This window comes from Mobula birostris, chromosome 31 (genome assembly GCF_030028105.1).
Source record: "Mobula birostris isolate sMobBir1 chromosome 31, sMobBir1.hap1, whole genome shotgun sequence".
Lineage (NCBI taxonomy): Eukaryota > Metazoa > Chordata > Chondrichthyes > Myliobatiformes > Myliobatidae > Mobula > Mobula birostris.
In genome coordinates this window covers 37703589-37727906 of record NC_092400.1, presented here as the reverse complement: position 1 = coordinate 37727906, position 24318 = coordinate 37703589, and the positions used below count along the sequence as shown (strand labels likewise).

At 44.0% G+C, this 24318-nt stretch overlaps 1 protein-coding gene and 1 long non-coding RNA gene across 2 annotated transcripts in view; one reads left to right on the top strand and one right to left on the bottom strand.

The window, feature by feature from the left end:
- LOC140190826 (seizure 6-like protein) overlaps positions 1-1948 on the bottom strand; it is a 439535-nt gene extending 437587 nt beyond the window's left edge. The window contains exon 1 of the mRNA XM_072247697.1: positions 1747-1948. Within this exon, the coding sequence (XP_072103798.1) occupies positions 1747-1831 (85 nt within the window). The 5' untranslated portion in view covers positions 1832-1948. The remainder of the gene's footprint in view (positions 1-1746) is intronic.
- LOC140190827 (uncharacterized) lies at positions 998-22474 on the top strand. The gene is made up of 2 exons (XR_011883692.1): positions 998-1179; positions 21934-22474. It is a non-coding gene; the product is annotated as an uncharacterized lncRNA (long non-coding RNA).
- Positions 22475-24318: the final 1844 nt, after the last annotated feature.

The following is a 24318-nucleotide window of genomic DNA, read 5'->3' as shown; positions in this document are numbered from 1 at the left end:
TACATAGTCCTTATAACAGCAGTATCATTACAGAAAGGAGAAGAATTAGGGAGGCGTGTCTGTCACAACATCGCACGGTGTGGAGCACATAGCAGGAAGCGCATCGCGGTTTTTCTTTGCCAGTACAATCCTGCAGGACATCGGACCTGTCCAAGCTTCTGGAATTGAAACGGAGTCAGAAACTCGATCCGTGCCGTTGTCTCTGTCCATGGTACTTAACGGCTGTCACAAATTCATTAAATTCAAGATGCGGAAGAACATCTCCAAAGTAAAGATCCTTTTCTAACTAATTGAATTTATCGTCTGAACGCTGGAATTAATCCACTGTGAAATCTAAAATGAAAATAGAACACCGAGCCACTCTTTGGCAACTACCCAAATGGTTTGACGAAAGCAATCTGTTTCAGAAAGCAAATCTGGGCCATTATAGTCACCACAGAATGGGCTACCACAGTGCCTTGTGCTGTAATGACGAGCATACACAAAATATGGGCAATGACTGTAGATTGAAGTAGGTGTATTGTAATTCTGCAATCTAGGACGGGTTGCTTTACCTCGAGGTAAACTTTACTGCTGGAGCAACTCAGCAGGCCAGGCAGTACCTTTATTGCTCTTACGGCAAAGTGTTTTGTCTTGATAACTCTGAGTATTGAGACAGTAAAGTGGAATGTGCTCCATCACCTTATGCATTCCTTGTTGGGCAGCAAACAGAATCAAGGGAGCAACAAGAAGTTAGTCAACAATCAGAACAACTTTCTTCAGGCAGAGCACATTTTATGCTCACCTTTTTTAAAACATACCGCCCGAGATTGAAACTGCCGTCCACTGTCTTTGAAAAATTAACCAAATCACACCGCGTGCATGCAACAAACCACACAAGGCAGCTCTACGTTATGAGACTAAAACTCAGTATCCGGACTCTCGTGACTAAACGGAGACCCGGAAGATCTCCAAACCCTGTGGTTGTGATATTCCGTTTTTTAAAAGGGACCATCAATTGGATGCCAGAGGAATCTCACAGCAGACAGAGAACAATTCTGCCCCACGTCGGGGTCATGATAACAACCAAACAGAAACAATAGCACCATTCCCGATCAGGAATGCTGTCTCACACGTACAGTATTCATAGAGCAGTAGCAAAGCAGTCATTTGAAGAATTCAGCAGAGCAACGCTACATGGTAAATATTATTTATATTTTGTAACAGAGGTGATTATATCGCAAAGACACTTTACTGAAAGGTCGTTCACTGCTTTTATTGTGAAGAAGTCGCAGATTCTGTGTGCCAGTCTATTACGAGGTCTAGCGAAAGGAAGTAAGCATGATCGCTGTCAACGTGTTGAAGCGATACGTGGGCTGATCCCTCTTTGTCTTTTCAGTATCTGGTGACTTTTAAGTGAAATGCAGGAATTGTGAGGAACATGAAAGGAACCTGGCGCTGTTAGAGACGGTGAGTGTGGTGGTCGTGGGGGGTGGGGGAGGTGTAGGAGTTAAGAAGAACAGGTATAATATATTGGAAAGGAAATAGAGCTCTGGAGAATTGACGGCGACCTGAAAAGGTTAAAACGAACTGAACAAATAAAGGTGAATAAATAAATAACGGGTGGAGATTGGTTATAGAGGCACTGTATAAATATGTGCAGAGTAAGACACAAAGACAGGTTAGCTCAATCTTTTCAGATGGAAAATCTCTATAGACTCTAACACACGAGAAATATAAGACTAAAAAAAAAGATTTGAGCCTTACCTTGCACCTGGGCTTGGGTTCCTAACAGGAAGAGTACAAGAAACACCCACAGGGCGCCGGAGTATCCCGCTCCCAAAGACACCATCCTCGGATCGCTAGTTCCACAGGATCCCTGGTTTGTTTTATATTTAGAAAGATTTCTCGTCGGCTTCCTTGCTGTTGTAGTTTCGAAACTGCAGTAGCGTTCATCGACCGCAGCCTCTCCCTTTTCCTCTCTCTCCCTCCCCCTCTCTCTCTCTCTCTCTCTTTCCTCTCTCTTTCCCCTCTCTCTCTTTCTCTCTTTCCTCTCTTTCTCTTACCTCTCTCTCTCTCTCCCCCTCTCTCTCCCCCCCCCTCTCTCTCTCTCTCTCTCTCTCTCTCTCTCTCAGCCCCCGTCTCTCTCTCTCTCTGTCTCTCTCCCCTCCCCTTTCTCTCTCACTCGCAGTCTGGGTGGGAGTCAGTCCTTAGGGAGCCAGTCAGACATCTAAGCCACTTTTCGCATCTCTGGGATTCAATTCTTTGCGTCATAGCTTCGGGGCTGTCAGCTGGAAACTGGGCAGAGCGGAGGCAGGCTGCGACTTGAGGGTAAACCTCTGACTATCAAACAGTGCTTGTTCTCTCGCCTTTTTCCCAACTAACGCTAAGTCTTTCCCTGTCTCTGCCCGCGGCTAATTGCGAACGTGCTTTTCCTGTAAATGCAGAAGGTTTGGACCTCGTTTTGTTTTGTTGCAAGAATTTCGGACAGCGCCAGTCCCCTCAGCTCAGCGCCACTCTTCAATGGACCGCAGGCTAGCGAGAAATGGATTGTGCAATTAGTCATATGTCCATTTCACTTTTCCGAAGGACGCGGGTTACGTGCTAAGTGTGGAGCGAACAAAATGCCAATTAATTCAGGCAGTATCTATACCTCTTTCACAAGGACTGGTAAAATGAAGAAACCAACCCCCCCCCCCTCTCTCTCTCACACACACACACGCACACACACACACACACACACACACACACACACTCACACAATCTCTTTGCAAATGTTCAGTAACACAGACAAAATGCTAGGGGAACCCAGCAGGTCAGGCAGTATCTGTGGAAAGGAATAAACTGCCCACGTTTTGGGCCCAGACTCTTCATCAAGATTAGAAAGGAAAGGGGAAGAGCCAGAACAAGAAGGTGAGAGGGGGAAGGAGTCAAGCTAGAAGGTGATAGGTGAAGTCACGAGAGGAGGAAGGTGGGTAGGTGGGAGAATGAAGTGAAAAGCTGGAAGTTGACAGGTGGAAGATGCAAAAGGCTGAGGAAGAAGGAATCTGATAGGAAAGGAGAATGGACTATAGGAGAAAGTGAGGGAGGAGAGGCACCAGAGGTAGAGAAGAGAAGAGGTAGGAGTGGGGAATGGAAGAAGAGGGAAGGGGAGAAGGAAAATTACCACACATGATGCCTATTATAAGGTGAAATCTTCAGATAGATAATCTCACTATGTGGGGCAATGTAGTCTGACTCCAAAAATAGCCTGCACCACAATCATTATTTTTCCAACCCATGGAGAGATTTCCCTATGAAATACAGTATTTGACAGTCAGAACTGGACTTAGTATGCTGGCAGTTGACGGATCTTTGCAGACAGTTAGCCCTATGTGCTGTCAAAGCATCTGAAAACTCTTCCTCCAACTTTGGGTGGTGGTGAAGCCAATAGTGTGTGAGGCGTCAAATGCCTCAGGCAGCAATCAAACAGAATGCATAATTTAATTCCATCACTCAGATGAAGTTTTGATTTATTCTCCACAAGCTCCTCAACACTTCACAATAAGCCCTAATACTCTCCAGCTCAAGACATGTTCTTCTTCCTTGGCTATCTACACCTCTCTGAAATCAACTACTTCAAAGTTTGAATCGTACACTTGTTTATCTGTTAATAATGTCAGGAGTCACTGGACCATTCCACAGCCAGGAATATGATATTTGTGTTCTTTTACAAATCATACCATGGGTGGTAGGGTGGAGATATGTCTCTACCAAATGAGGTGTGAGGTGCTCCTTCCCTCCGCTAGTCTGCAGGTCGCCCTTGAGCTTCCCACCCCCTGATCTGGGTCACGTGAAGCCATCGGAGCAGGTGCTGGATGGTTGTATGAGCAGTTGGTGCACATCACAAGTCCTGGTTATGTGACCACTGACACCAGGCAGGCAATCTCTGAAGTGTATTGATAATGGCTGGGGTTGCCCGACTTGTAAAGACACTGCCCAGGAGAAGGCAATGGCAAACCACGGCTGTAGCAAAATTTACCAAGAACAGTCGTGGTCATGGGATCAGTCATGTTGTATGGCCCCCGTCATACGATGCAGCACGTAAGGAATGAATGAATATCCATGCTCTCACAAAGCAAAGCTGATAAAATCCCGAGAATGTACAAACACTCAAGCCCATCCACCATGGTTTAACATGTTTTCTGTTCAAAGATGCTGTTCTGCACATTAAGTTATTTGAGTTACTGTCACCTTCCTGATAGTCTGAACTAGCCTGGCCATTCTTCTCAGACCTCTCTTATTAACAAGGCATTTTCACCCACAGAACTGCCATTCACTGGATTTTTTTCTCCCGCCATTCTCTGTAAACACCAGAGATCATTGTGTGTGAAAATCCCAGGAGATCAGCAGTTTCTGAGATACTCAAACCACCCCATCTGGCACCAACAATCAGTCCATGCTCAAAGTCACAAAGTACCCATTCTGATGTTTGTTCTGTACTCTTCACCATGCATGCTTTTACATATTGTTTTTATTCTATTTAGAGATACAGTGCGGACCACGCCCTTCCGACACTTTGAGCCATGTCACCCAGCAACCCATCAATTTAACCCTAGCCTAATCACAGAACAATTTACAATTACCAATTTACCTACTAACTGTTATGTCTTTGGACTGTGCGAGGAAGCCAGAGCACCCAGAGGAAACCCATGCACATCCCGGAATGAACGTCCAAAAGAGCTTACAGAGGACATTGGAATTGGACTCTGAACTCTGACAGCACAAGCTGTAATGGTATTGCGCTAACTGCCACACTACAATGGTGCCCCAAGTTGCTACTGCATGATCAACTGATTAGATATTTGCATTAGTGAGTAGGTGTACCTAATAAAGTGGCCACTGAGTGTATGTGTACCTCTGCAGAAAGATTTAACCCACATATATGGATGATGTTGACAGATTGACTGAATTAGTAGCACTTTCTCTGAGTCAGAAAATTTGCGGGCTGATGCTACCCTGCGTCTCTGCAAATATAATGCAGAATAACATTTTAGTGCAGTATTCAGAAAGTACTGTATTATCAGAAGTCTCATCTCTTGGGTGAGATGTTAACTTTTGCCAATGTAAATCAACTGTAAAATCCAATAAAGTCTTCTGTCCAACATACATCTCTTCAGGCCACATGCTCTGTCCTCCCTGCTGCTTCACTGGCTCATGTAATTATAAGCGTACTTCAAGAATAGTTTCTTGGCTTTGATATAGTTTGGAGATGTCAAAATCAGAACCATGTTTATTATAGCAGACTTATATGACGTGAACTTTGTTGTTTTTGAAGCAGCAGTACAGTACAAAAACATCATCATCGTCATTGTGTGCCGTCTTGCATGATCACCATCTTTCCATGGCTGTGATTGCTCTTGGCATATTTCACTGCAGAAGTGGTTTGCCATTGCCTTCTTCTGGGCAGTGTCTTCACAAGACGGGTGACCTCAGCCATTGTCTCTTCAGAGACTGTCTGCCTGGCGTCAGTGGTCACATAACCAGGACTTGTGATCTGCACTGGCTGCTCGTACGACCATCCACCACCTACTCCCACGGCTTCATACGACCCTGATCGGCGGGGTGGCGGGGTGAACCTAAGTAAGGTGTTGCACCTTGCCCAAGGGTGACCTGCAGGCTAATGGAGGGAAGGAGCACCTTACACCTTCTTTGGTAGAGACGTATCTCCATTCCATCACCCAAAGAAAGACATAAACTTATTATAAATTATACAACTAAATAAATGCTACAAAATAAAAACTCTGTCACGGCAGTTCAGATATGTGATGGTGCAGGAGATGAATCAGCCGTTATGAAAGGTCACAACCCAAAACATCAACTGGTTATTCCCTCCCTAGGTGCTGCCTGTCCTGCTGAGTTCCTCCAGATTTTTGTTTCTGTCTGTCAGGACTTTCAGCATCTGCTGAATCACTTGTGTTTTAAATTATGTACAAAATCTGCTGCTTTTTTCCCTCCTGCTTTGATGTCTGGGTGGAGTGGGGCGAGTGTGTGGGGGTATTTTCAATCTGACCCACTTTCGATAAGATATGCCTGGGCTTTGGCGAATGTATCAATCTCATACAGTTAGCGCAACATTATTATAGCTTGTGCCATCAGAGTTTGGAACTCATTTCTGGTGTCATCTGTAAGCAGTCCCTGCACATCCTCCCTGCGAAATACGTGGGTTTCCTCCGGGTGCTCTGGCTTCCTACCCAATCGGAAGATGTACTGGGTTGGTCAATTGGTCATTGTAAATTGTTCTTTGATTAGGTTAGGGTTAAATTGGTGGTTTGCTGGGGCAGTGTGGCTCAAAGTATCAGAAGGGCCTACTCTGTGCTGTATCTCAGAATAAGAAAAGAAATACATAAACATTTGAAGGGTTGAGGGAGACAGCTCACAGGGATGGGGCACAGTCTGGGAAAGGGTTAATCACAGAGAGAGAGAGAGAGAGAGAGAGAGAGAGAGAGAGAGAGATCACATGGGTGGGAGATCAGTCAAATTTGAAGCAGCACATAAAGAGCTGGAAGAACAAAGGTGACCTACTGATTTCCTCCAGTTTTTTTTTGGTAAGGATGAGCGTAGGACTGACTGTCAGAGAGTTTAAGAGCAGTGGTCAAGTGGGAGAGATTTTGCATGCAGCTGGTTGGATGGGGACTGATGGCCATGGTGGGGTCAATCCCCATGGGGGTGTGTTAGGTGAAAGTGACATTCGTTAGCTTGGGCAGGTGTAGGAGTAATCTCATTTCCTAAATATGTACATCTTGGGGCATCTTATTTTGTTTGGGTTATCAAAGAAATGCAAGTCGCTGCCCCAGGTGAAAGATTAGCTTTATTTATCATATGTTCATCCAAGCATGCAGTGAAATGCATCGTTTGCATCAAATCAAATCAGCGATTGTTGTCACACTTATTCAGTGTGCTCACAACTCACAAACACTACCCTGTACGTCTTTGGAATGTGGGAGGAAACCGGAGCACCCAAAGGAAGCTCACGCTGTCACAGGTGGAGTATACAAACTCCTTGTAGAGTGGAGGCACTGTAACACCTTTATAGAGGCTGCTATTCCACAGAGCTGCGCAGTAGAGGGAGAGTAGAAACAGGAATTGAAAATTGGAGAGGGTTTCCAACCAGAGAGGGTTGTTAATTCCAGATACAGTATGTTGGTAATCGGGGAAGGCCAATGCTCAGCTGAGAGGAGTTGTTTGTTGGCTCTGCAAATTTGTGACGACTGTGGGCATAAGTTGTCATTACACTTCACAGCACAAATTACAGTTGGATTGGATTGGATTCTTGGGCACTTTCTACACAAATGCAAACAGATGCATCTTTCTCAGTCAGCCACTTCTCTAGTAAACAAGGTACATGAACTAGGAAGCCCCAAGTTGAAATTCTAGAGACAGATGGTTTTGCCAACTGTTTTGTGTTTATCTGCATATAAATATAGGTTCATTACTCAACTAATTCAAAGGTCTCTGGATTTAATGGGAGGCATTTTCAAAGTAATCTTGTTTTCTTTAGATTTTTCCTCTTGAAAAATTATAATTAATTACCCCACTCCAAACAAATAAAACAAAAGTTACCTGACTTAAATGCATCTCCAAATGATTTAGTGCCAACATTGTCAGGCTAGCTCCCAGGACATGTCCCTGTGCATGCACCTCCCAGTCTCCACCCACTAAAAGAGTTCACCTGTCACTCATTCCAGACTTATCACCTGCAGCCTATTTAACCCCTATTCTCATCTACAGTCCTTGTTCACCACAACCAATTGCTCCTAGCTTTCACTCTCCCTGCTAACAGTGCACCTTGTTGCCTGCTGTTAATAGATTCTGTGCTCCCTTGTTCAGTGACCCCTCATGGCTTGTTATTTTGCTGGCTGTTATTCAAGTTATTATCTCTGCAGCTCAAACAAAAAAAAAATCTGCAGATTCTGGAAATCCGAGCAACACACACAGAATGCTGGAGGAACTCAGCAGTCCAGGCAGCATCTATGATCATATAGAAAATAGGTGCAGGAGTAGGCCATTCGGCCCTTCGAGCCTGCACCGCCATTCAGTATGATCATGGCTGATCATCCAACTCAGAACCCTGTACCTGCCTTCTCTCCACACCCCCGATCCCCGTAGCCACAAGGGCCATATCTAACTCCCTCTTAAATATAGCCAATGAACTGGCCTCAACTGTTTCCTGTGGCGGAGAAATCCACAGATTCACCACTCTCTGTGTGAAGAAGTCTTTCCTCATCTCGGTCCTAAAAGGCTTCCCCTTTATCCTTAAACTGTGACCCCTCGTTCTGGACTTCCCCAACATCGGGAGCAGTCTTCCTACATCTAGCCTGTCCAATCCCTTTAGAACGTTATACATTTCAAAAAGATTCCCCCCTCAATCTTCCAAATTCCAGAGAGTATAAACCTAGTCGATGCAGTCTTTCATCATATGGAAGTCCTGCCATCCCAGGAATCAATCTGGTGAACCTTCTTTGTACTCCCTCTATGGCAAGAATGTCTTTTCTCAGATTAGGGGACCAAAACTGCACACAATACTCCAAGTGTGGTCTCACCAAGGCCTTGTACAACTGCAGTAGTACCTCCCTGCTCCTGTACTCGAATCCTCTTGCTATGAATGCCAGCATACCATTCGCCTTTTTCACCACCTGCTGTACCTGCACACCCACTTTCAATGACTGGTATACGACCATATAACAATTACAGCACAGAAACAGGCCATCTTGGCCTTTCTAGTCTGTGCTAAACTCTTACTCTCACCTAGTCCCACCGACCCGCACTCAGCCCATAACCCTCCATTCCTTTCCTGTCCATACATCTGTCCAATTTAACTTTAAATGACAACATCGAACCTGCCTCAACCACTTATGCTGGAAGCTCATTCCACACAGCTATCACTCTCTGAGTAAAGAAGTTCCCCCTCATGCTACCCCTAAACTTCTGTGATCTTTCAGCCCACTCTTCTAAGTGGTCTACATCTCTCTGCAAGTTACTTTATTATCCATAAATCCCTCTATCTTAGTATCATCTTACTAATCCAATTTACCACCCCATCATCCAAATCATTAATATATATTACAAACAACGTTGGACCCAGTACAGATCCCTGAGGCACACCAATAGACACCGTCCTCCAATCTGACACACAGTTATCCACCACTACTCTCTGGTGTCTCCCATCCAGCCACTGCTGAATCCATTTCACTACTTCGATATTAATGCCTAATGATTGAACCTTCCTAACTAACCTTCGGTGTGGAACCTTGTCAAAGGCCTTACTGAAGTCCACATAGACAACATCCACCGCTTTACCCTCGTCAACTTTCCTAGTAACCTCATCAAAAAATTCTATAAGATTTGTGAAACATGACCTTCCACGCACAAATCCATGCTGATAATCAGACCCTGTCTGTCCAGATAATTATATATGCCATCTCTAAGAATACTTTCCATCAATTTACCCACCACTGACGTCAAACTCACAGGCCGATAATTGTTAAGTTTACTCTTAAAACCCTTTTTAAGCAATGGAACAACATGAGCAATACACCAATCCTCCAGCACCATCCCCGTTTCTAATGACATTTGAAATATTTCTGTCAGGACCCCTGCTATTTGCACACTAACTTCCCGCAAGGTCCTAGGGAATATCCTGCCAGGACCCGGAGACTTATCCACTTTTATATTCCTTTAAAGCACCAGTATTTCCTCTTCTTTAATCATCATACTTTCCATAACTACCCTTCCTGTTTCCCTTACCTTACGCAATTCAATATCCTTCTCCTTAGTGAATACCAAAGAAAAGAAATTGTTCAAAATCTCCCCCATCTCTTTTGGCTCCACACATAGCCATCCACTTTGATTCTCTAAGGGACCAATTTTATCCCTCACTATCCTTTTGCTATTAGTATAACTGTAGAAACCCTTTGGATTTATTTTCACCTTACTGGCCAAAGCAGCCTCATATCTTCTTTTAGCTTTTCTAATTTCTTTTTTAAGATTCTTTTTACATTCTTTATATTCCTCGAGCACCTCATTTACTCCAAGCTGCCTGTACTTATTGTAGATCCCTCTCTTTTTCAGAACCAAGTTTCCAATATCCCTTGAAAACCATGGCTCTCTCAAACTTTTAACCTTTCCTTTCAACCTAACAGGAACATGAAGATTCTGTACCCTCAAAATTTCACATTTAAATGACCTCCATTTCTCTATTACATCCTTCCCATAAAACAAATTGTCCCAATCCACTCTTTCTAAATCCTTTTGCATCTCCTCAAAGTTAGCCTTTCTCCAATCAAAAATCTCAACCCAAGGTCCAGTCCTACTCTTCTCCATAATTATATTGAAACTAATGGTACTGTGATCACTGGACCCGAAGTGCTCCCCAACACATAGCCCTGTCACCTGCCCTATCTCCTTCCCTAACAGGAGATTCAACACTGCCCCTTCTCTAGTTGGTACCTCTATGTATTGCTGCAAAAAACTATCTTGCACACATTTTACAAACTCCAAACCATCCAGCCCTTTTACAGAATGGGCTTCCCAGTCAATGTGTGGAAAATTAAAATCTCCCACAATCACAACCTTGTGCTTACTACAAATATCTGCTATCTCCTTACAAATTTGCTCCTCTAATTCTCGCTCCCCATTAGGTGGTTTATAATACACCCCTATAAGTGTTACTACACCTTTCCCATTCCTCAATTCCACCCAAATAGCCTCCCTAGACAAGTCCACCAATCTATCCTGCCAAATCACCGCTGTTATATTTTCTCTGACAAGCAATGCATCACATCCCCCTCTTGCCCCTCCGATTCTATCACACCTGAAACAACGAAATCCAGGAATATTTAGCTGTCAATCACACCCCTCCTGCAACCATGTTTAATAAATTCCACAAATTCACCACCCTCTGGCTGAAGAAATTTCTCTGCATCTCTGTTTTAAATGGACATTCCTCTAATCTGAGGCTGTGCCCTCTTGTCCTAGACTTCCCCACCAATGGAAATATCCTTTCCACATCGACTCTGTCCAGGACTTTCAACATTCGAAAGGTTTCAATGAGATCCCCCCATCCTTCTAAGTTCCAGCGAGTACAGACCCAGAGCTATCAAATGTTCCTTGTATGATAACCCTTTCATTCCTGGAATCATCTTTGTGAACCTCCTCTGAACCCTCTCGAATGCCAGCACATCTTTTCTTAGAGGAGGAGCCCAAAGCGGTTCACACTATTCAAGATGAGTCTTCATCAGTGCCTTATAAAGCCTCAGCATCACAACCCGGTTCTTGTATTCTAGACCTCTTGAAATGAATGCTAACATTGCATTTGCCTTCCTCACCACCAACTCAACCTGCAAGTTAACCTTTAGGGTGTTCTGCACAAGGACTCAAAGTCACTTTGCACCTCAGATTTTAGTCTGCACATTTATTTCTGCTACCAAAGTGTATGACCATGCATTTTCCAACATTGTATTTCATTTGCCATTTTCTTGCCCATTCTCCTAACCTGTTAAGCCCTTCTGCAGCCTACCTCTTTCCTTAACACTATCTGCCCGTCCACCAATCTTCATATCATCTGCAAACTTGGCAACAAAGCCATCTATTCCATCGCCTAAATCATTCATATGCAGCATAAAAAGAAGTGGTCCCAACACTGACCCCTCTGCAGCCAACCAGACAAGGATCCTTTTATTCCCAGTCACTGCCTCCTACCAATCAGCCAATGCTCTAAGCATCCCAGTAATTTTCCTGTAATACCAGGGGCTCTTAACCTGTTAAGCAGCCTCATGTGTGACACCTTGTCAAAGGCCTTCTGGAAGTCCTAATATACAACATACACTGCATCCCCTTTATCTATCCTACTTGTAATCTCCTCAAAGAATTCCAACAGGTTGGTCAGGCAGGATTTTCCTTTAAGTGATTCTTTCTTTGAATCTCTTTGAACTGAGGTGGAAATGTTGGGATGTTAGACCATAACACATAGGACAGAACCATCCAGACTGCTCCACCATTTCATCATGGCTGATTTTATTAACCCTCTCAACTCCATTCTCCTGCCTTCTCCCCTCCATTCTCATGCCTTAAACGACCACATAGTGGAATGCTTCGCTTGTGTCAGGAATGTGCCGGAGCAGCCTACAAGTGTTGCCATGGCTCTGGTACCAACACAGAGTACCCACAACTTACTAAGTACTTAGTACTTACTCACCTTAACCCATATGTCTGTGGACTGTGGGAGGAAACCGGAGCACCCGGAGGAAAACCACATGGTCACAGGGAGAACATACAAACTCCTTACAGAGAGAGGTGGGAATTGCTGCCACTATAACGTGATTTTGCTACCTTAAGAATTTTTAAGCGCTACTAGTAAAAGCGGTGGATGCAGGTTTGATTACAACATTTAGGAGAGTTTTGGATGGAAGGGGTATGAAGGGTGTGGATCAACTGGTTAGGGCAGAACAGTTTGGCACAGATTAGATGGGCTGAAGGGCCTGTTTCTGTGCAGTATGACACCGACAGAGGACAGAATCGAATTCAGGTGTGTACTGTTACGTAACCGGCAACAATGAATATTAATCGAGACTGGTTTTATAAAAACAACCAAACATTTATTAAACACGTATAAACGATAAGGAGAAAAAAAAACAAAGGAAAACTTTAACCGGAGGTTAACAGGTACGCAGCCGTTCATTAATTCCACTCGGAATTGAGTAAATTGGCACTTCCAGCCACAAATTTCCAGTCCAAATACAATATCTTGTAAGAGAACGCACCTCCCATTTTAAAAATGAAACTGCGTCACAAAAACAAACACGCAACAGAAATGGAGGCACAACACGTTCTACTTGGAAATCTACAAAATCAAAAACCTACTGCATCACCTGAGTCGACCCTTATATAGTCACGGGGCACATGTCATCACGTGACCTCACAACGGCGGGAAAATGACATCAGGGTGACCTCCAAAAGACCATTACATCATTCTCACAAAAAAACAGATCTCCTTGAGCATGTAACAGTACAGCCATATGCCAGCAGCGTTAACTATGTCACTCGTTAGATTTCTGGACTAAAAGGTCATTGAAGATTAAGGTTCTGAAATCAGAAATTAGCAATAAACATTTTCAATTGTCTGATGAAGGGTCTTGGCCCAAAACATTGACTGTTAATTCTTTTCCATAGATGCTGCCTGGCCTGCTAAGCTCCCCCAGCATTTTGCATGTGTTGCTTGGATTTGCAGCATCTGCAGAGTTTCTCATATTGAATAGTCTAGCAGGCTTGAAGTTCTGAAGGATCTTCTTCTGCTTCTCTTTTCCTGCATTCCTTTCTTCTCCAACTTATTACTTCAGGCACTGATATCAGTTCTGGAAGAAAGCAATAGTGTTGGCAGCACATCAGTAATTGTGACCAGCTCATCTATTCTTCACCAAAGGATACCATACGTTTCTTCAGAAACATAGAGTGTGAAAGAGAGGCGAGAGTGGATATTGAACTGCTAGAAAACGATGCTAGAAAGGTAGTAATGGGGGACAAGGAAACGGTGGACAAACTGAATAAGCATCTTGCATCAGTTCACTGTGGAAAACACTAGTGGTATGGTGACGGGGGACATGAAGTGTGTGAAGTTGTCATAACTAGAGAGAGGTTCTTAGGGAACTGAAAGTTCTGAAGGTAGATAAGTCATCTGGACCAGTTGGTCTACACCCCAGGGTTCTGAAAGAGGTGGCTGAAGAGATTGCAGAGGCATTAGTAATGATCTTTCAAGAATCACTAGAATCTGGAATGGTTCTGGAAGACTGGAAAATTGCAAATGTTACTCCACTCTTCAAGAAGGGAGAGAGGCAAAAGAAAGGAAATTATAGGCCAGTTAGTCTGACCTCAGTGTTGTTGGAGTCGATTATTAAGGATGAGGTTTCGGGGTACTTGGAGGTACACAATAAAATAGGCAGGAGTCAGCATGGTTTCCTCAAGCAGAAATCTTGCCTGACAAATCTGTTGGCATTTTTTGAAGAAATGACAAGCAGGATAGACAAAGAAGACGCAGTGGGTGTTGGTCATTTGGATTTTCAGAAAGCCTTTGACAAGGTGCCAAACATAAGCTGCTTAACAGGATAAGAGCCTATGGTATTACAGGAAGGATACTAGCATGGATAAAGCAGTGGCTGATTAGCAGGAGGCAAAGAGTGGGAATAAAGAATCCTTTTCTGGCTGGCTGCCAGTGACTTGTGGTGTTCCACAGGGGTCCGTATTGGGACTGTTTCTTTATGCGTTATATGTCAATGATTTGGATGATGGAAGTGATGGCTTTGTTGCAAGGTTTGCAGATGATATGAAGATAGGTGGTAGGGCAGGTAGTTTTGAGGAAGTAGAGAGGCTGCAGAAAGACTTAGACAGATTAGGAGAATGGGAAAAGAAGTGGCAGATGGAATACAGTGTCGGGAATAGTATGGTCGTGCACGGGTTGAAGAAATGAAAAGCACTAGACCTGTATTCATTGGAATTCAGAAGAATGAATATCATTGAAACCTATCAAATGGTGAAAGAGAGGGTGCTTCCAATGGTGGGAGAGTCTAAGACCAAAGGACACAGAGGGGCATCTTTTTAGAACGGAGATGAAGAGAAATTCCTTTAGCCAGAGAGTGTTGAATCTGTGAAATTTGTTGCCACAGGTGGCTGTGGAGGCCAAATCATTGGGTATATTTAAGGCAGAGGTTGATAGATTCTTGACTGGTCAGGGCATGATGGAATACGGTGAGAAGGCAGAAGATTGGGGCTGAGATGAAAGTTGGATCAGCCATGATGAAATAGGCCAAATGGCCTAATTCTGCCCTGTTTTTTATGGTCTTATGGTCTTCACCAGATGACACAGATTCAGGAGTGAACAGAATGCATATATTGATGTGGGCATTGTTGCCGAAGGCTGCATATACTCTGGGTTTTTAATTGTCTTCTGAACCGAGGGCAGCAGTGAGCTATTTCAGAGTCAATGACATCAGTAGCTCTTAAGCCACAAATAGGCCAGACCAGGTGAGGACAGTAGATTTTCTTTCCCGAGGGACTAGTGAACTAGATTAGATTTTTACCACAACCCAGCAGCATTAGGATTACCTTTACTGATAAAAGCTTCTTCCATTCCAGATTTATTAATTTTCTTGAATTTTAATTTCCCCAGCTGCTATTTAAACATATATCTCCATATCAATATTCCAACCTCTCGATCACAGACCCAGAATGTGTCCACAATGTTCTCATACCCCATTACAGTCAAGGAAGTGAGAGGGTAGTCACCAGTTTAATGTTAATTAACATTACAATACACCTATTCTCAGCATCCTGCAGAGTGAGCGCACAGACACAGATGATACAGGAAGCCCAGAAAAGATGTGACTTCTTTACTCAAGCCCTTACAGAGCACCTCTGTGCAACTTTCTATAAACACTATTGAGGTCGCAAGAGCACGTTGTCACGTGACACAGTCCTTAATGGAGTAATGAAGTTAAAGCAACTACACACAAACAAGAGAAAATCTGCAGATGGTGGAAATCCAAAGCAACACATGTAAAATGCTGGAGGAACTCAGCAGGCCAGGCAGCATTCATGGGAAAGAGTAAACAGTGGACATTTCAGGCTGAGACCCTTCTTCAGGACAGGGAAAGGAAGGGAGAAGATGGCAGAATAAAAGTAGGGTGAGGGGAAGGAGTATAGCAGGAAGGTGATAGGTGAGGACAAGTGGGTGGGAAAGGTAAAGTTCTGGGGAAGAAGAAATCTGATAGGAAAGCAGAGTGGACTGTAGGAGAAAAGGAAGAAGGAGGGGGCACCATTTTATAAAAAATTAAACTAGAAAGAATAGTTTGAACTAAAAAGTGCATTCAAGTGCAAAGTGGTCATAGTGTTGCTTTACTGAGGTTGTGATTAAGGTTGTGCAGGTTGGTTGAAGAGGACTGACTGTTTTTGAATGGTGAAGTGGGGACTTCTGTACCTTCTGAACAATGTAGCTGTGAGAAGGTGGCATGGCCTGGACGGTGGAGACCTTTGGTGACAGGTGTTGCCTTCCTGAGACAGCACCTCGTATCGGGCTGGTGAGAAGGCATCTTGCCTGCTTGCCTTTATTAGTGGAGGCATTGATTTCTAAAGTTAGGAAGTTATGTTGTAGCTGTATAAAACTCTAACTGTCTGCATCTGGAGTATTGCATACGGTTCTGGTCACCTCATTATAGAAAGGATGTTGAGGCTTTGGAGACGGTCCAGGATACTGCCTGGATTACAGGGCATTAAAGAAGTTGGACAAACTGGGGTCGTTTTCTCTGGAGCAGCAGGTTGAGGGGAGATCTGATAGAGGTTTTATAAGATTATGAGAGGCAGAGATAGAATAGACAGACAGTATCTTTTTTCTCAGGGTTCAAAGGTCTAATATCAGATGCCATGCATTTAAGGTGAGAGGGAGGTAAGTTCAAAGGAGATGTGAGGGGCAAGATTTTTACACAGAGAGTGGTGGGTACTGGAATGTACAGCGTAGGGTTCTGGTAGAGGCAGATATATTAGAGAGTTTCAAGCGATAGGCACGGTGTGAGGAAAATGGAAGGATAAGGGCATTGTGTAGGGATATGTGACTACTTCAGGGGACTATTTGATGACGAATTTAATTGGTTTGGCACGACATTGTGGACCCAAGGGCCTGCTCCTGTGCTGTACTGGTCTATGATCTTGTTCACAGCTCTGGTGTCACCATTTCAAACCTAACCTCTGCTGTTGGCACTGTGGGCTTTCCATGCTCCTTCTGCCTGTAAGGAGGTGGATCTCAAAGTTCTATAATGTAAACATACTTTGATAAGAAATGTACTTTGAACTTTTGACTGCATGAGTTTTGCCTGACTGCTTGAGTTTCCTCCCACATACAAAAACGTGCCTAATGCAGGAGGTCCTTCCAAGGGAACGGTTGGCAGCAGAAGAAGAATAGTCTTGGTTGGCTATCCTCTTACAGCAGGGGTTCCAAGCCTTTTCTTATGCCATGAGTCCCTCCTAGTTGTGAAGGAGTCGACGCACCTCTGTCTTAGAGGAGGTGAGTTGGGAAGTTGGGAGAAAATTGAGAGAGGGAGGACTCAATACTTAACAACAGACCCTTCTGGGACCCCTGAAGGCATACTGGGCTTCCTGATCATATCTCAATTAGGAATCTGTCAACTTTAATCAAGCCGGATCTAAACAACCCTTCCAGCATGTACAAGTCAAACTGCAGCATGCTGATTAGGAGAGGCAAGGATCTGGTAAAGATCCTGGTTCATCTCTGCTACCCTGACATTGCCCTCAGAGTATCAAACAAGCTGGAAAAAATTTGTTATGGCATGTGGTGGATACAGAAAAAGCCCTTCCCACCACTGAGCACAAGGAGTGATGTCACAGGAAGGCAGCTTTCATCATCAGACACCCTCACCATCCAGGCCAGGCTCTCTCCTTGCTTCTACTAGTGAGCAGGAGGTACAGGAGCCTCAGGACCCACACTACCAGGGGTAGGAACAGTTATAAGATATAGGAGCAGAATTGTGCCATTTGGTCCATTGAGTCTGCTTCACTATTTCATCCTGGCTGATACAATGTCCCTCTCAACCACAATCTCCTGCCTTCTCCCCATATCCCTTCATGCCCTGAGCAATCAAGAATCTATCAATCTCAGCCTTAAATACACATAAAGACTTGGCCTCCACAGTTGCCTTTGGCAAAGAATTCCACAGATTTACCACTCTTTCGCTAAAGAAATTCCTCTTCATCTCCATTCTAAAAGGACGCCCCTCTATCCTGAGGCTGTGTCTTGTGCTCTTCGACTCTCCTACCATAGGAAATATCCTATACACATCCACTCTATCAAGGCCTTTCACCATTCGTAGGTTTCAATGTGGTCTCTCTTCATTCTTCTGAACTCTACTGAATACAGGCTCAGAGCCATGAAATGCTCTTCATGTGACAAGCCGTTCAAAGCTGGAATCATTTTCGTGAACCTACTTTGAACCCTCTCCAGTTTCAGCACATCCTTTCTAAGATAAGGGACCCCAAATTTTTCACAATACTCCAAGTGAGCCCTCACCAGTGCTTTATAAAATCTCAACATTACATCTTTGCTTTCATTCCTCGTGAAATAGGTGCTAACATCACATTTGCCTGCAAACTAACCTTTAGGGAATCCTGCAGAAGGACCTCCAAGTCTCCTAGTGCCTCAGTTTTTTGTATTTTCTCTCCATTTGGAAAATAGTCAGACCTTTCATTTCTACTACCAAAGTGCATGACCATACATTTCCTGACACTGTATTCCATCTGCCACTTCTTCGCCCAACTTCCTAATCTGTCTGTCCTTCTGTATCCTCTCTACTTCCTCAAAACTACCTGCTCCTCCACCTATCTTCGTATCATCTGCAAACTTTACAACGAAGTCATCAATTCCATCATCCAAATCATTAACATATAACTTAAAAAGAATTGGTCCCAAAACAGACCCCTGTGGATTGCCACTAGTCACCAGCAACCCCTAGGAGTTCCTATACCTTAAGCTCTCTAATCAGTTCTGGTTCATCACACAACACCCAGTCCAGAATAGCTGATCCTCTAGTGGGCTCAACCACGAGCTGCTCTAAAAAGCCGTCATGTAGGCACTCTGGAAATCCCTCCTCCTGGAATCCAGCAGCAACCTGGTTTTCCCAATCTAGATGCATATTGAAATCCCCCATGACTATTGTAACATTCCCCTTTTGGCGTGCATTTTCTATCTCCCATTGTAATTTGTAGACCACATCCTTACTACTGTTTGGGAATCTGTATATAGCTCCCATCAGGGTCTTTTTACCTTTGCAGTCCCTTAGCTCTATCCACAATGATTCAACACCTTCTGACCCTACGTCACCTCTTTCTAATGATTTGATTTCATTTTTCACCAACAGAGCAATGCCACCCCTTCTGCCTCCCAGCCTGTCCTTTCAATACAATGTGTATCCTTGGACATTAAGCTCCCAGTTATAATCTTCTTTCAGCCATGATTCAGTGATGCCTACATGCCAAATTGTAACTGTGCTACAAATGTATCTATCTTATTGCATGCATTCAGTCCTGCATTCACCCTTTTTAATTTTCTCTACCTGTTACACTGCAACTCGTCCTGTTGACTGCAATTTTACCCTATCAACAGCCTCTCATTTATAGGAGTCTCATTACATACCACCGCCGTTTGTAAACCAGATACCCCAGCCTCAGCACTATCACTCTGATTCCCAACCCTCTGCCAAATTGGTTTAATCCCACCCTAACAACTCTAGCCAACTTGCCGTCAAGGATATTAGATCCTCCCGGGTTCAGGTGTATCCCGTCCCTTTAGTAGAGGTCATACCATCCCCAGAGGAGATCCCAACGATCCATAAATCTGAAACTCTGCCCCCTGCACCAGTTCCTCAGCCAAGCATTCACCTGCCAGATCATTCTATTCTTATCCTCACTAGCACATGGCACGGGCAGCAATCCAGAGACTACTACCATGGATGCCCTGTTTCTCAGCTTTCTACCTAGCACCCTAAAATTTCTTTCAGGACCTCCTCACCTATATCTTTGGTGCCAGCATGCACCAAGACTCCTGGTTGCTCATCCTTGCTCCTGGCACCGGGTAAGCAACAAACCATCTGGGTGTCTCTATCATGCGCACAGAACCTCGTCTGTGCTCTCAGGAGCTGCAAGTCAGAGCAGGGGGGAGAGATAGAGATAGAGGGATCGGGGGCGGGGAGAGGGTGAGAGAGAGATCTCTTCCAGAGAACAGACAACAAAATTGCACAAAAGAATTATGTGGTCCACAAACAATAGCCAATCTGAAGACAACGAATTGAAATCGAGCTTCCTCAGAGAACCAGCAAATAGCGTTGAGCTACATCTAGCTTGCTTCAATTTGCTGTTGGCTTTAAATAATGAACATTGTCTTCACACTGACACCAGAGTGAATCTAGCCCCTTGAAGAATTTTATGTGTGGAGATCAATGGCACCTGTGGATTTCACTCCCTGATGATCTAATATCACTTGTGGTCTTATTTCTCAAAAGGGAATTCCTGAATTGAGCCTTAAATCATCACAAGGGGAGGTTGGATGCCGAGCTCTCTTTCAGCACTGTCTCGGGACTCCAACATGCTCATTGTGTTTTGAGAGCAATACTGTAACTACTCCATGATAATTCTTCCATTGTTTGAAATGAGCCTTCATACACAAGGCAAAAAACAAAGAAGCAAATATTCTGGACACTTGAACACATGTAACTCCCTCCGCGCAGTACTGAGGGAGTAGTGCACTGTTGAGCTGTTTCCCCAGTAATTCTAGTTGACTCGAGGATAGGCTAGCGGGTCATTTCATAAGGGTGCTAATGCAGACTGAAGCCATGGGATCAGGTGCAATTGAATGGGAAAGGCACATTTAAGATGCCCCACCAACAATTCAGACCCAAGTCTGGGTTCAGCTGAAAGCCCATGTGTGTGTTCCATTGGGGTAGGAGGCACTGCAGTCGTGTTCCTTACACTAGGGGTTGATGCATAGAAATGAAGGGGATTTAATATGGGGCAGGAGAATGACTGTGCCAGTGTTGTTGGGGAAAGAATAGTGAGGGCTAATAACTAGTAAATAGTGGTGTGGACAATGCTAATCTGGTAATGGGGAACTGCAGACAAAGCCTCAAAGTAGAAACAAGGAAAGCGGTCATGATGACACTTAAGTTTCTGCTGCTTCACTAATTACATTATTGTACACCGATTGTTGACATAGAAAATTGGACTTGCTGTTAGACCTGTGGATAATCATTTTATTCTGTTATCAAGACCTAGTCTGTTACTGAACTAAATCTTCCTGTAGTCACTACTTTGTTACCAAAATGTGGTTTTACTAGCGATCTCATCAACTGAGAAGGCAAAAGCTGCACTAAATTCATACTCAGGTAGATCAGCTTTGACTGGTCTCCTAGTCCACACCAGGTTTTTAACAAATTGTCTATTATTTCAACACCAGCTCCATGTGATCTTTCTCTGATCATGTTGTGGTTGAGATCGGTGGTTGGGGTGCCAAGGCCTATGTCAATTGCGTCAGCAGACTGCAGGACTCAGAGGGCAGAAGATAAGCTTTGGGGATTGTTGTACTTTGGGATGAAAAAGGGGGAATGGGCTTTGTGGTGTGAAGAAAGTTGATAAGGACAAATAAGGGACTTATACAATCTGGTTGCAGTCCAGCCTTATTGATATAAATGAACAGGTTTGTCAGCAATGTTCCATTAGGAATGCTGCACAGGGAACAAAGTCATCCTGTGGACCTCTGCTGTGGGTCATAAAAACTGACTGTAAAAGCTTTTATAGATATGCGAAAAGAAAAAGATTGGTTAAGACAAATGTAGGTCCCCTACAGTCAGAAACAGGTGAAATGATGATGGGGAACAAGGACATGGCAGACCAATTGAATAACTACTTTGGTTCTGTCTTCACTAAGGAGGACATAAATAATCTTCTGGAAACAGTGGGGGACTGAGGGTCTAGTGAAATGGAGGAACTGAGGGAAATACATGTTAGTAGGGAAGTGGTGTTAGGTAAATTGAAGGGATTAAAAGCAGATAAATCCCCAGGGCCTAATGGTCTGCATCCCAGAGTGCTTAAGGAAGTAGCCCAAGAAATAGTGGATGCATTAGTGATAATTTTTCAAAACTCTTTAGATTCTGGATTAGTTCCTGAGGATTGGAGGGTGGCTAATGTAACCCCGCTTTTTAAAAAAGGAGGGAGAGAGAAACTGGGGAATTATAGACCGGTTAGCCTGACATAGGTGGTGGGGAAGATGCTAGAGTCAGATATCAAAGATTGAAGGAGGAGAAGAGAAGCAGTGTGCCACGCGTGCGCAGCCCTCCGATGGAAAATGATATTGTATCTGTTAAATAGAGGCCGTGGACAATTCTGATTTGATGAAGATGGATGTGAAAGCACAGAGGAAAAAATTCTGAAACACTCGTTCGCTGCTGTCGTTACTGCGCTGTCGGGAATCTTTCGGAGGGTAGTCCTCAAAATCCCCAGCTTTGCCTGCTGTTGGCGACCGAGAAGGAGGTCGAATCATTCGGACAGAGATGGCGCTCAGTACTCGGTGTCAGAGAGCTGATCAGAGCTCGAAGTTTTCGGATGACTCAGAGTCGGACCGTGGTCAGGTATGACAGGGAGAGTTTTTCTTCCTTCTCTCTGTCTGCGTGAGATGTGGGACATTTGAGTGACTTTAAACTTTTACTGTGCTCATGGACTTCTTCATCAAGTTATGGTATTGTTGCACTGTTGTAACTATTTGTTATAATCATGTGGTTTTGTTAGTTTTTTTCAGTCTCGGTCTATCCTGTGTTTTGTGATATCACACCGGAGGAAATCTTGTATCATTTCTTAATGCATGTATTACTAAATGACAATAAAAGAGGACTGCTTGTCTTCATAATCTAAAGATGTGATAACAGCACATTTGGAAAGCGGTGAAATCATCAGACAAAGTCAGCATGGATTTGTAAAAGGAAAATCGTGTCTGACGAATCTCATAGAATTTTTTGAGGATATAACTAGTAGAGTGGATAGGGGAGAACCAGTGGATGTGGTATACTTGGATTTTCAAAAGGCTTTTGACAAGGTCCCACACAGGAGGTTAGTGTGCAAACTTAAAGCACGCGGTATTGGGGGTATGGTATTGATGTGGATAGAGAATTGGTTGGCAGACAGGAAGCAAAGAGTGGGAATAAACGGGACCTTTTAAGAATGGCAGGCAGTGTCTAGTGGGGTACCGCAAGGCTCAGTGCTGGGACCCCAGTTGTTTACAATATATATTAATGATTTGGACGAGGGAATTAAATGCAGCATCTCCAAGTTTGCGGATGACACGAAGCTGGGCGGCAGTGTTAGCTGTGAGGAGGATGCTAAGAGGTTGCAGGGTGACTTGGATAGATTAGGTGAGTGGGCAAATTCATGGCAGATGCAATTTAATGTGGATAAATGTGAGGTTATCCACCTTGGTGGCAAATCAGGAAAACAGATTATTATCTGAATGGTGGCCGATCAGGAAAAAGGGAGGTGCAAAGAGACCTGGGTGTCATTATACACCAGTCATTGAAAGTGGGCCTGCAGGTACAGCAGGCGGTGAAAAAGGCGAATGGTATGCTGGCGTTCATAGCAAGAGGATTGGAGTACAGGAGCAGGGAGGTACTACTGCAGTTGTACAAGGCCTTGGTGAGACCACACCTGGAGTATTGTGTGCAGTTTTGGTCCCCTAATCTGAGGAAAGCATTCTTGCCATAGAGGGAGTACAAAGAAGGTTCACCAGATTGATTCCTGGGATGGCAGGACTTTCATATGATGAAAGACTGGATCGACTAGGCTTATACTCACTGGAATTTAGAAAATTGAGGGGGGATCTGATTGAAATGTATAAAATTCTAAAGGGATTGGACACGCAAGATGCAGGAAGATTGTTCCCGATGTTGGAGAAGTTCAGAACGAGGGGTCACAGTTTAAGGATAAAGGGGGACCCTTTTAGGACCGAGATGAGCAAAAACTTCTTCACACAGAGAGTGGTGAATCTGTGGAACTCTCTGCCACAGGAAACAGTTGAGGCCAGTTCATTGGCTATATTTAAGAGGGAGTTAGATATGGCCCTGGTTGCTAAAGGGATCAGTGGGTATGGAGAGAAGGCAGGTTCAGGGTTCTGAGTTGGATGATCAGCCATGATCATACTGAATGGCGGTGCAGGCTCAAAGGGCCGAATGGCCTACTCCTGCACCTATATTCTATGTTTCTATGTTTCTAAAGCCCTCCCTGCAACTGAGTACTTGTACATGGAGCATTATCACAGGAAAACAGCACCTATCGTCAGGACCCCACCACCCAGGTCGTACTTTCTTCTCATTGTTACTAACAGGAAGAAGGTACAGAATTCTCAGAACTCGCACCAGTACGTTCAGGAACAGTTATTGCCCCTCAACAATCAGGCTCTTGAACCAGAGGGATTAACTTCACTCAACCTCACTGAACTGTTCCCACAAGTTATGGACTAATTTTCAAGGACTCTTCATCTCTTGCTCTTGATATTTGATGATTGTTAGTATTATTATTCATATTTTCATAATCTGTCTTTTGCACATTGGTTATCCACTCTTTTGGTGTGGTCTTTCATTGATGATAGTATGGTTATTGGATTTATTGAGTATGCCTGCAAGAAGATGAATCTCAACGTTGTATACGCCTGAGATGTGACTCCAGTTCACCTACCAGTGCAACAGGTCCACAGCAAATGTCATCTCA